At 36.6% G+C, this 13,654-nt stretch overlaps 1 protein-coding gene across 10 annotated transcripts in view; it reads left to right on the top strand.

The window, feature by feature from the left end:
• LOC135198069 (opsin Rh5-like) overlaps nt 1-13,654 on the top strand; it is a 707,912-nt gene that overhangs the window by 214,014 nt on the left and 480,244 nt on the right. For all 10 annotated transcript variants that reach the window (XR_010310718.1, XR_010310719.1, XM_064225476.1 and 7 more), the window contains one exon: nt 9,658-9,788. Coding sequence is in view for 8 of the 10 variants with exons in the window: in XM_064225476.1 (XP_064081546.1) it covers nt 9,658-9,788 (131 nt within the window). In the remaining 2 variants the exon portion in view is untranslated. The remainder of the gene's footprint in view (nt 1-9,657; nt 9,789-13,654) is intronic.

Raw genomic sequence — 13,654 nt, forward strand, 5'->3', positions numbered from 1 at the left:
TCTTTCGAGCCTCTTCTCTTCACGCACGTCACATAATACTGGTGTCACTAAAAATTACGGTTTGATCATATTGGGTAAGGTGACATAGTTACAGTTTCCCCTCCAATCACTTGAAGAGCGGTAAGTTCCTCTCACACAAGTTTAATGTTTATTCCAGTTACGTTTCCATCACTTATCTGATGAAATAGGTCTGCTTACTTGGGTGGTATGATTCATACGCGCACACACACACACACACACACACACATATATATATATATATATATATATATATATATATATATATATATATATATATATATACGTATAGCCCCAACTTCCGCCGAATTTGAGTGGTAACTCAGAAAGTAACATTTCCTTAACATTTCCATGAATGTGACCGAATCCAGGTCCTGTCAAATATGATATTCGTATCTGTACGGCGCAGTCACGCTGATCGCCGGTTGTAAAGTGTCATATACTCCTCATGTTGATTTTGTCTCCTTTCCTTGAAAAACATTAATATTTTAAGTGTGGCCAGTTTTCCTTGCTTAAAAGTGTGTTGCTCATGGACCGGCCATGTTAATGGTAAAGTTAATTGTGATAATGAATTTAGTAAGATGTAGGGTGAGGTTTATGAGTATGAATTACAAGGTACTAATGGGTAATTTGAAGGTAATGATTCCTAATTACAATGCTAATAGCAGTAATCTTATACTTTTGAAACTGAAATCATCACATTGTACTTGATATTGTTATTACTAGTTTTATTTTCTTTGATATTTTCTTTGAAAGGGTGCCACATATTCAATTAAATTCATCCATTTTTTTTTCTAATATGGAATGCACGGTGAAAGTGTTCATAAAAGACTGACTCTCTCTCTCTCTCTCTCTCTCTCTCTCTCTCTCTCTCTCTCTCTCCTCTCTCTCTCTCATATGTTTGATTTAAACTCTGGCATGAAATATTCCCTCTTGAGGATATCTGTAATAGATTGACATTTGATGCATTAGTCACTTTTCGGAAAGCTGACCTGGAATGTACGGTTTTTCCCCCTTGTGACGTTTACAGAAATGAATATATCTTGAGATTAAATTTTCATTTGAAAATATTTGAGAGACTATAAAAAACTGAAAGTGTTAAATATCTTAAATTAAAGTATCAGAAAAATGAATGATTGTTCATGTCCTATTGTGTGGTTCATGAAAGCAGCCATTAGGATGCAAATGTTTGGATGTTCAAGGCTTTTGGAATTATAAATGAAGGTATATCAGCACTGGGCGACGAGCTCTTCATCATATAAGTTTATGTATTTGCAGATCTGTATTCCTAGTGTTTTTTTAAGAGGTTTCGTTTTCAATCTTTTATTTTGATATATGTGCTAGTAACTTACGAAACGGAATTGCATTATAGAAATTTTTTACCATATATAACTACAGAACTGTATGAATGAAACAATGAGCTAATAAAATAGCGTGTCGCAAGAACACCCATTAAGTAGAATAATGGATTATCGGGGCAGGCAGTCTGCGCGCAAGTTTGATTTTTTCAAATGTTATATAGGCACACACACTTTCACCTCTTAGTAGCTTATTCCATTTCAGTGTCACAACTCCCTAAAATGAAAATCATTCCAGTGGCTAGGACGTTTTTTTTTTTCACAGTTCATTTGAAAGAAAAGACGCTTATTCTATAAGTCCGGTCCATTTTCATTTCACTCGAACTCATTCGACTCAGGCACCGCTGCTCTCTTATCGGAAGGATGACAAATGAGCCAAACATTCTCACAAGGCAGCTGAGAGATTTTGAATCCCATTATGCATGCTAAACAGTTCTCCGCCCTGCCTACGCTAAAAACTATAGCCAAGAACACTTCACCACCTTCAGAGTGTTATATTTTCATTTGTAATACAAATGCTGGCTTTGGCATATGTGGTTTGAAGGTTTTGAGACAATTTTCGTGGGAAGCTTTTTGGATGCTTGCTATTTGGTATAACATTGGTCTCTCCCTTTCCTAATTATCATCTACATGGGCGGAGAGGTCTGGGGTATTGCGTTTCTTTGAGTCACACAATTTTATTACCAAAGTTACGGTATAGCACACACATTGCTCCTTCAGAACATATCAAATTAAGTTGTTACTTCTCTTTACACAGAAATCAGTGCATAATCTGGATAATCCTTGTTAATTGATGTGCTATCATGGTTTTATGTTTATCATTTCCATACCTAGAAAGGTGATGGTTCTGTAGTTTTTCCTCTTTTCGTTTGTTGTCTGCCTATCTGTCCATGTTAACGTTTTCATTTTAAACCCCAAATGGTTGAAGGGATTCAGGTCTAACATGGTACAAAAATAGACCTTCATATACAGATGTGCACAAAGTGATACTGTGTGCGTGTCTTTCTGTCACATTTACACTATCTAACACCTCTTATACGTGATCGAAGGGATTTTAGTCAAACTTGATACAATGGTAGACTGCTATGCATAATCTGCATGAAGGGAAACGTAATTCACACTTAGTGCATATTGTTATGCACAAAAAGAAATCGTATGATGTCTGAATGTTAGTATGTCTGTCTTATTTATTTTATCGCAACTTTTCTAACATGTTCGAGGGGATTCACACTAAAGCACATAGGAAGACATACACGCAGTGATTTGTATGAAAGGGAATCATTCAAGCTTAGTATGAATATAGAATGCAAAGACATTTGTTAGTTTCGAAGGATATTTGTTTACCATCTTTTCCTGATTACCATAACTTATAGACTTACCATGCTGTCCGTAAAATATTTGTACTATGCTATCATGGAGTCAATAAACGTAAGTTTCTTGATGTGCAGTTTAATAAAACATCTTGGAAATGTTCATTTTTGGGTGTGGAAAACCTTTTGGGAAAAATAAAAATTCCTTATGTAGCAATGCGCACTTCCTTAAATCTGCGACTAATAATGTAGTGTGCTATTTTACCCAAGGTCTTTTAAGTACGAGTATATTTAAAGGACCTTGATTTGACCTAGGCGACATTGATGACGCGCACAGACCTCGTGCATTGAAAGTACATTAATTAGATACAGAAACAAATAATGAATGTTCAGACTGGAGTTTGTTATAGTATGTTCTTGGTGGAGGAGATTAATTTGGCAGTTACAGCCAGTTGCGTGGGTCATGGGTCATAATGTACACCAAGAAAAAGGAAAACTATCCATAGATGTTCTTAATGACTTTCTGTGTTGGGGAAGTAACGGCAGGAAGGTTTAATGGTTGGTCCATTAACCTTTTTGGGCCACCATTCTCATTTATAGTGTGAACTTAAAGTTAGATACGGAACGGTAACGCCCTCTAAAGCCTTTCCCTTGTGTAGGAACAAACTAGTTGGGAGAAAACAAGTATGATGAGAAATAGCATCGTAAATACGGCCACCCTTGTTATAATTTCGCGAAAAGCAATGAAGTATGGGACATTGGTATTACTTATTATTATTGTAATAATGTGTGTGTGCGTTCTGAAGCAGTAATTTTACTATTAATCCGATTTCAAGAAATGAACTTTTTGATGGATGGGGGTATATTTTAACATTCTGGTAAGTTTTTTTTTCTTTAATTATAGTAAGCACTTCCTCACTGGGTAGTAGGTGAGTACATAAGGTCTACTGCGGTTTGTTTGATATGTAAAGATTATGCCAATACAAGTTTGTTGATTTTATTTATATTTATGTTCATGATAACATCAATTACCCTCAGCCTTATATAGACTCTCTCTCTCTCTCTCTCTCTCTCGCTCTCTCTCTCTGCTCTCTCTCTCTTCGTCTCTCTCTCTCTCTCTCTCTCTCTCTCTCTCCAACTCTGTCTCTCTCTCTCTCTCTCTTATATATATATATATATATATATATATATATATATAGATATATATGTATGTATATATATATATATAATATGTATATAGTATATATATGATATATATAAATATATATATATATAATATATATATAGATATATATATATATATAAATATAAACGAATGTGTTAAGATTACCAAATTTCCTGACGTTTCCAATATTGAAGGCATTTAGATCATGAGTTGATAATTAGTAAATCAGGATGATGGACGGCCCTCACTGAAAAGCTGTCTTGAAATAAGGGTTGTAAACATGATCCCGCTTGTATACCGATGAGATTACTCGATCAATTTAGCTAATTAAGCTCAAGGCAAGTTTTCGTCCTTTACCCACCTCCTCGGCTTTTCCCTTCTTGGTCGTAGCTCTGTTTGAAAGAGCGTTGCAACATTTCCTGCGATATGTATTATACAAATATCAAACATACTCTCAGGTTGTTGGTTCATGTATTCAATACTGTATAACCAAACGCAGCAATGCTATATTTTCTGTGGACGGGTTTCCTCTGTTTTTAAATGTTTGTGCGTTTTGCTTGTAAGGAACGATTTTGTTGAAATTCATTACAGTTATGAAGTGTAATGAAGTGTGAGCCCTCCTTAGAAAAATCTTATACGTTCTCAATTTAAGTAATTAATATATTTAATTTGATTTTGAGCTTTGAATATTGTTCGAAACTGTAAAATTATTTCTATTAGTGAAAAAAACGTCACCAGTATCACTCATTAAAACTTATATACAGAATATTACGGTGAACATGACGACCATATAAACGACTTCGTATTAATTTGTATATGGAATGTAGGTAATTTCATCATTGTAAATTATTTTGATGCACGATTTCTCTAAGGAACTTAAATTCGCATGTTACAAACAAATGAAGGAATAATGGTGGAAATTGCCGAGGTAAATTTTTGCCTAGGACATGAGTAAGTAGACTGAAAGGGAGGGTAATTCGAGAGATACGAAGTGGTAAAAAAGTTAAACGTGGGTGTAAAGAGTGATGAAAATGTTTAGAGGGCGGTAGGTTAGTGGAAAGTGTTTACATCGGGAGGGACGGTGAGGAGGAGGAGGAAAATGAGGAGAAGGAGAAGAAAACCTAGAAGCTTGTGGAGAAATGATAGTAAGAGGTATGAGGACGGAAGTTTTCTAACATCTAGAAAGCAGAAAAGTTCGGTATAAAGAGTTATGAAGCAGTTAATCGTGAATGTTTTAACCAGGGAGATTCGACCCAGGACCTCTGTTTTTTTTCTTCGATCTCCAATAAAGGCAAAATGCTATAAATGTATATATATATACTATGTGTGTGCGCGTGCGTGTGTGTGAGAAAGTTTGTGTGCGCATGTGTATGCTTGCATAATTTCTATCGCTGGAATTAAAACAGAATATAAAATATGAAGAATATATGGCTACGAGGAAAGTGAAACAACGGGTGAAAAAAATTTCGCCTTTGCTGTAAGTCATTCTCCTCTAATTTACATAACACACATCAAAAGATTACGAAGAAAACAATCTTTAAATAAACAACAAGATTAAAGAAGTATAATATTCATTCCATTTCATTTACTTAGACCAAGAGGGAAAAGAATTAATTTTCAGAATAAGCCAACATAAATATTCACTTATAGTCAAGTAGATGTACTGAAATACCCACCACTAATTTTAAAAGAAACTATTCTAAGTGTTTGTGTCTCAAAGTATAGTGTAAGATATATTTAAACATCAATGAAAATCGAAGCTGAGGAACATGATTGTTTTCCAAGGTGACCGCCAAAATGGAGAGAGAAAAAAAAAAGCCATTTAACAACCGAAAAATGTGTTGAAATATGTCAAATACTGTTCAGTATTATTATAAAGGCCAGAGCACACTCATTACACCATTTTGGGCAAATGTATCTCTTAAATTCAAAATGTCCACGAAAATGTACATTTTTGGAAATTATGTAATAATACACTGTATTATACAAGTACATTGGGACGTTATTCTGATACTCTTTGTTAATCCAGATTTAGGCACTGGTTTTCCTTTTCTTATACATTTTGGGATAAAAACTGGCAAATAAATCAATAAATTTGCATTAAAAATTCATACTTATAGCAAATACGAGAGTATAAATTTCAGTTAAAATTCCTACAAAGATCGGACACTGGACCTTTAACGGCTGAATTTTGTATTTGGGTGATTTGCTGGCTTGGATTTTGTCATTTTATACATCATGAATGTCACTTCCTGGACCAGGAAGTGTCACATTGGTGCACTGAAGTCCATTACACTCAATGCATACTGGGAGCACTGCAGCCCATAATTACTGCAGTGCAACCACATTTCCTTCCTGTACACCCTGTCATACAGCCACAGCTGATTACTTCCAGAAGATATTTGGTTGCTGTTGATGTCAGTTTGAATGGGCAGCAACTTCCCATTGACAATCTTCCATCTCCAGTTCTCAGCACACATATCGACCCCACTCCATTGTTGGACCTGAAGGTAAACACGTTGGCTGTTGTACAGAGCTGCTGTGATGTGGGAGGCAAGCAACAAGGATGTATACTTGTTGAGTTTGATGCAACCTTCTGATGGAAGCGGTTGAACTGTAGTGTCGAGAGTCTTACCGGCTTTACCATTCAACACAGACACATGTGCGTTTTCTCCCATGGTCAGTATGTCTTCACGAGTTGCCTGTGGATGCGTGAAGTAGGAAGCCTGCTGCCTAAAATATTCATTGGCATTGAGTTTCTTCAAGGCATCTAACTTACCAATGCCAAATAGTTTTGAAGTGATGTCACACCCACAGTAAGGTACGAGCAAAGAGGAGGTTGTTGCATATGTGTTTTCCAAGTGCAGCTTGAACAAGCTTGTTGTTCCAGCATTTTAGTGGCTTCTTTGAATTCATCTTAGGTTCTGGGCGGAAGTAAACGCTACAAGAAGTCTTTGATGACTGGCTACAGAGTAGCACAAGGAGGTCAGTATCATCCCCGACAAGAACTGTTGTTTGAGGCTGCTGATGCCACAATAGCTTGCACAGTTATGTACTAATTCAATACCACGGTCCTTAAAGTGTTTGCTTAGCAGATTGATAAATCGCTGCTTGTTTGTCGTGTTTCCAAGAGAGACTTATTTCTTCATGGGACAGACTATATCTCCTGTGAATTGTAATGGACCACTGGTAGTTCTGTCCGTTCGTTTAGTGTGTGTGACATCTTTGGTGTATGGACCACTTTCATAACCATCAAATACTACGATGACAGGATGATATTTACGTTCAACATATTGAATGTAACCATTGCAAATGCCATCGTATGTCTCTTCAATATTCCTTGGAATTCTGTTCAAGAGAGCCCCGCCATCTAGGACATACTGCTGAACGTCACTTGGTAACATAGAAGCATTGGACATATCCAATAGTTGTTTCTGCACGGCGTCTGGAAGTGAAGGTTTATCAGCTGTAAGTAGAACATCTGTTGTATCAAAAAATGCATGCAGATAACTACAGAGTTCATACCTGAAGGCATCATTCAGGTCTTCAAGGTACGATCCTGCTGTGACTAGACGCTGGAACAGTAGTTGTGGGTCAATGGATACAGACTGGTTGTGGGTTTGCACAGATGTGTTAGCAGCCACGGTGACAACTTGATCTTTACTTTTAAAGACATATTCTAAGACTTTTTGCCACAACTTTTCCTTCAAGATATTGTTTCCTACGTCAACCACATTGTCAACATGGACAGAATCCCTTGCTGTCACTCTGGTGCGGTGTCAGATGGACTTTTTGATCTTGAAAAAGTCATGATTTTCTGTGTCTTTAGTGTCTCTCACTTGGTGTGCTGTAGATACGTCTTTGTGCTGGTCACTGATCGAGAAACTATCTGATGTGTACTCATGCATTGCATGATTCAGCTCCTGCACAAAATACGTTGGACTGTATCCATGTGGCTCTCTGGGATTCATCCATCCCTCTTCCGCCTGTCAATCCTCCTTTTGTCTTTAAACTTCTCATTAGAACTTGTTCAATTATCAAGCCTGCTCAATAAAGGTTAGAACGCCGCACCATGTGAAAGCCATTCTCAGAGTGTTGCAGAACCTCAGGATGCTGAGTTGGTAATTGATGAAGTCGTTGCAGATACACACATATGGATTTCGTATACAAATTGTGACCAGCAGCTGCCATATACGGAAGTAGATCATGCAGGGCCTGTAAATGCAACTGCCAGTTACCAGTGCGTTCAGACTTGATTAAACTTATCCATGTAACGGAGCCACATTTGTGCTGTTCCTTGATCTTTCATCAAGTGATTCCTTTCTGAAATACAACACATATCCTTTGCAAAACATCACTTGAGTTAGCAGTTTCTACAATTACGTCACCCATCATCAAGGTTTCAAATATATTCCGTACTTTGTCAAGATCAGTTGTTGTATCCATATCCACATTATCATCTTGTCCTTCATATATATAATCTATTTATTCATCTGTATCATTACCCTATATATATATTTTTTTCACATATAAACAATTCAAATTAGCTACTTTTGATGGCTATTTTGACAGCCTTTTTGAAATTAATGGACAATTAATTTTAATGGTGTGCTCTGTCCTAAAGTATAATATTGACCAATATTTGATATGTTTAAACACATTTTCCCATTCTGGCTGCCCTCTTGGCGCCCATCTTGGAAAATAGGCATATTCCATAGCTTCGATTTTACACTATATTTTGAGTCATGAAAACTTTGAATGGCTTCTTTGGCAATTAGTGGTGGGTTCCTAGGTAAATTTCAGTAGGTCTACTAGCCTATTACAATTGGCCCAAAGATATGCTCTTTTTGTCCACTTGAGTGAAAACTCACATAGAGCTAATTAATTCCTTATTATTATAATGCCAGTAATGGTATCACTAGAATTCTTTTAGAATCTACACTGATAAACAAAGTAATTATTAAAATGTTAAATTTAAAGCCCATTCTGCACGTTATGTTCGAAGGAGATATGAAAACAGCACTAAAGATTGTCAGTAACTCCTGTTAAAATCTTTAACCTCACCTTAGTTAATCCAGCACATGAGTTGATTCAAGGCAGCTCTTCCTCATCTGAGGATCAACCTCAGATGTGATGACTTTAATTTTTGCCGTGTTTTTGTAAAGCGGAGTATTCTTTGTAATTTGTGTTCTGCTATATTCTTGCACTTTCATCTTCCTCGTGTTCATACACTCCCTCCATCTTCGCACACGTAGAGAGAAGGAGTGTATAACAACGAGGAAAATAAAGTGCAAGAATATATATATATATATATATATATATATATATATATATATATATATATATATATATATATACACACACACACACACACATACATACATACATACATACATACATACATACATACATACAGGTAAAACAGTGGTTATCTTCGCAGAAGTTGTTTACAGTGTTGAAGGAAAGGCAATTCCTTGTTTATCAGGGCACTTGCATAACCAGTCTTTTCTTTAGCCTGTACAAGTAATATCTTTGATTAGAGCTTCCTTTAGTACTGTTTCAGATAAGATTTTTTTGTTTTGTTTGATGAATGCCATTGTGTTTTTGTAACGTTCAGAGTGATCGAAAGTGTATGAGTAAATGTTTAAATCTGCTTATATTGAAATGTTAGTTTCCTGATTTTTTTTTTCAGTATTTACAGGTGATGACTTGTTACAACTATGACAAATTTTTGTCCTTGAAATTGTCTTTCGAAATTACTCTATTTGATAAAGTAATTAAATTGTTTCCCTTCTATTCTTTTCAGTTCGAGAACGTTGCGAACGGCATCGAATTTACTGATCCTGAACTTAGCCGTCAGTGACTTCCTCTTGTTGATAACCATATCTGCTCTTGTGCACAATTCCGTCCATGAGGGACCCGCTACTGGAAGAATTGGTAGGTACCACGTAGTGGGAGTTCTTTTATGTATGCATGAGTATGCGAGTAAAATTAAAAGATTTTCTACAATAAATTCTTTATATTAAAGAAATAGATTCATATAATGTTATACTATTCTCTCTCTCTCTCTCTCTCTCTCTTCTCTCTCTCGTTCTCTCTCTCTGTCTCTCTCTCTCGATAATCTATCTATTATATATATATATATATTATATATATATATATATATATATTATATATATATATTATATGTGTATATATATATATATATATATATATATATATATATATATAGTATACTGAATCACGAAAATATGTAACGTGATGAATATATAATAAATAAAGATATAATCCACGAAGGAAAGAGAAACGATGGTGTTCTACAAGGCCTCTCGACTTCTTGTCCCTTACTTAGGATTAGAGGTCGAAAGGCCTTGCAGAACTCATCTTTTCCCTTTCCTCCGTGGAATCTCTGAAGCGGTCGAATGGCCGTTTTAAATCAGGTGGTAGCGAGAGTATAAAATATGTGAAGGGAACTGTATTCTAGAAATTATATTTTATTATACAGAATGTATCGCACCATACACATTTTTATTTCAACATAGAATTAATTAAATGTTGGTTAGTCAGAAGGTGGGATGAGAAGAGACTAGGGACCGTATTTTTAAACTACCAACTTTGCTGTTCGATGAAGAGCCAGCTCGTGAAATCCCTTCGTGGGGTGGTATTTTAAAAATATAGACGAAGCTCCCCTGGGAAGAGGAACTGTACGAGATGGTTGGTATACCGGAGGTGATAAACAAACATCTCATTCGGATCGGGAGACAGCTATTCTACTTCTATCCCACTTTGTACCTTTATTACATATATAAACTTTATCACTTACACAATTGTTTTGTTCATCAATACATATACTACAGAGGTGGTCAAAACTTCCTCTTCGTTTCCAATAATTTTCACAAACCGATCACCTTCGTCTTCGGGCCGAAGACCTCCTTCGCGGCACAATGATACCATTTCAGCCGCGACAAGCTCTTTCGTCGAAGATGTCAGTCTAAAAATACGGCCCTAGGTCTCGATGATCGTCGGATTGAGTTGGGCTCCTGAGACTTTTTTTTATTGTAACTAAAACAATTAATTCTGAATATTGATGCTATGTATATATATATATATATACATATATGTATGTATGTATGTATGTATATATGTACAGTATCTCAAGAATAAATAAGGGTTCGGGGTTGCTGTCTTAGTCTAATACTTCTATGCCCTTTAGTAGTAGCTGTCTGATGAGATGTAGGCCTTTTATATTCAGCTCCTTTAGGTGACAGGTTAAGCCTTGGATATACGAGTCCTGGTCAACTTACTAGTACAAGTAGCTTGGTGAGGTTTCATTCGTCACCAAGGCAAGTGTGCTTGTATACCACGTTGCCCCCTTGGAGTTCGGCTGGAAGAGATGACATTGTTTTTCAGGCAATGCAATGTTATCTTTGATGTATAATAAGCAACCTTTTTGATGGCAGTCAAGGTGCTAACAGAATGGAAAATTATTTATGTAATTTCTTTTGTAATTGCTTCATCTTTTTAGTAGGTTGTACCCTTATCATTTTCGATATACTGGTTACCATATGTTCATGATTTTTCTTGGGATCGTAACAGCCTTGTGAGAAAAACCATTGTCCACCTTTTTTAAACTGCTTTTTCTCTCTCTTTATGAGTGCTAGACCAACTACACCACTGCTCCTTCTCCACTGAAGCATTGTAATTAATTTGCAGTTGTTACGGCCTCTGAGAGGTCCGCTCCAAGTTCGATATTATTATAAACAAAACAAAATTCAACACCAACAGTTGAAACTGGGGATACGAATACAGAAAGAAACACTAACAGAACAAAGGTTTATTTACAAGTTTATAACAAAGATAAATGCAGAATGGTATCTCCTATTTACATAAAAAAGGTAAAATCTTACACTGCATGAACTGGGGGAACAGTGAGGTAATGAAAGTACTTGCTGGCCAGTTTTGCGACTCGAAAGTGATGGCTTCACAAAAGGAGAACTGCAATTGCAGGCGACTTCTTGACTCCTTATGGCAGAAAATAATGTCTATTCTTGATACTCAAAGGGCAGGAACTTCTCAAAACCTTTTGCAGAACGTTTCTTCTCTGAAGTCTTGCTCAATGTCAAAATAACTCGGTCGTCCACTTCTGACGACGACTTGACCAGAATTCGACCAAACCCTCTCGAGCGACTTTTCCTCTCTGATCCTTCGTATGTTCCTTCTTCGCTTATCTCTCTATGATGATCTCTGCTGCTGAGCTCTCACTGATAATCTTATCTGTGGCACTTACTGATGATCTCTCTCTTTTCCTATTTCGTCAGTCGTATTTATACGGCAATCTGGGGGCTGGGCTACCAGCGAGCGTCACAGGCTCCCGAGATTACGGGAACGATTTAGAAGAATCTCGAAGATGTATTGCATCAGAAATCGCGGCGTTTCTCGCGACACTTCGGCGCCTGTTGCGTTCCCCAACACGTCCGACGATTCCAGAACAATCATGAGAACAGGCGCCTCCGATACATGAGCGAATCCCTTCGTGCTGCACAACTTCTCGAAGATGCGTTTTCCTTTCCTTTAGCTCGTAATTCTTTGCTATGAAGCAATTACCATGACAGCAGTGACTACCCCAAAGGATGTCACTGCCCCTTTTCACCAAAGTGCATATTTTGAGAGAACAGTGGAGTGAATGATCAAAATGGAGTATAGATGGTTTAGCCCCTCTTATGAATATCATGGAGGACCTGAAGACTTCTGGGGATCATTCCCTTATATAAGCATATCTGTTTTCCAGCATCCCAGGGCAGGTAGCTGAGGTATGCTATACTCTCTGCTGCAAATTCAAAGATAATTAGTAAAAGCTGTCATAGCTTCCTGGGTTATCCACTAATATTCTTCCATCTCACTGCAGGGAAAAAAATCCTAGATCGCTTTTAACTCCAGATCTCTTTAGTATTAATTTTCTTCACACTAGTCTTCACACAGAATATGAAAGCTTTGAAAAGGCGAGATTTAGTTAAGAGGTGAATATCTTTGAAAATGTGACGTGGTCTCCTGCCATACATATAGAAGAGCTGTTCACAATTTGAAGTTAGCATCACAATTTAGACTCCTGCTGAATTTTTAGATGAGGCTCATTCCGTGGTCACAGTAAAACATGGTGTTGCCTATAACCATACATACATACACACACACATATATATACATTCGTATGTAACAAATAATAAGTTACAAATATAGTTTATTATTAGATTCACTCAAACTTCGTGACAAACACCGAGATTGGAATTTATAAGTGATAAGCGATCGGTGAGCAGATGTTCTACCTTGTGAGGGATCGCTTATCACTTACAAATTCCCTCTCGTTGGTTTTACAAGGTTGAATGATTTTGATATCAAACATGTGTAGCGTCAGGTTTTTAATATTACGATGTATGTGCCTGGCTATCTCGCTTTTTCATTTTTTTCCTTCGTGGCAAAAACCTTTATTTATACATAGTATCACGTCTTATATACTTCGTGATCAAGTTATTCATATAAATAATGTGTGTGTGTGTGTTCGCGCGCGCGTATAGATTTGATTCTTTGCTAATGTAACAGATAATTTAAAAATTATGAAATATCTTGTTTCTTTTATATCATGAGCTGTACTCAGCACATTGTTTTCCTTTAGAATTGAATCTTTTCCATGAAAAGACATTAAAGTATGCAGTTCTTCATCAGTCAGGGAGATACGTTGTTCCGAAACATTGCCTCATTTTTTCTGTTTTCCTGAATTTTTTTAGTCCCTTATCTCTCTTCGGCCACTA

Source organism: Macrobrachium nipponense, chromosome 21 (assembly GCF_015104395.2).
Source record: "Macrobrachium nipponense isolate FS-2020 chromosome 21, ASM1510439v2, whole genome shotgun sequence".
NCBI lineage: Eukaryota > Metazoa > Arthropoda > Malacostraca > Decapoda > Palaemonidae > Macrobrachium > Macrobrachium nipponense.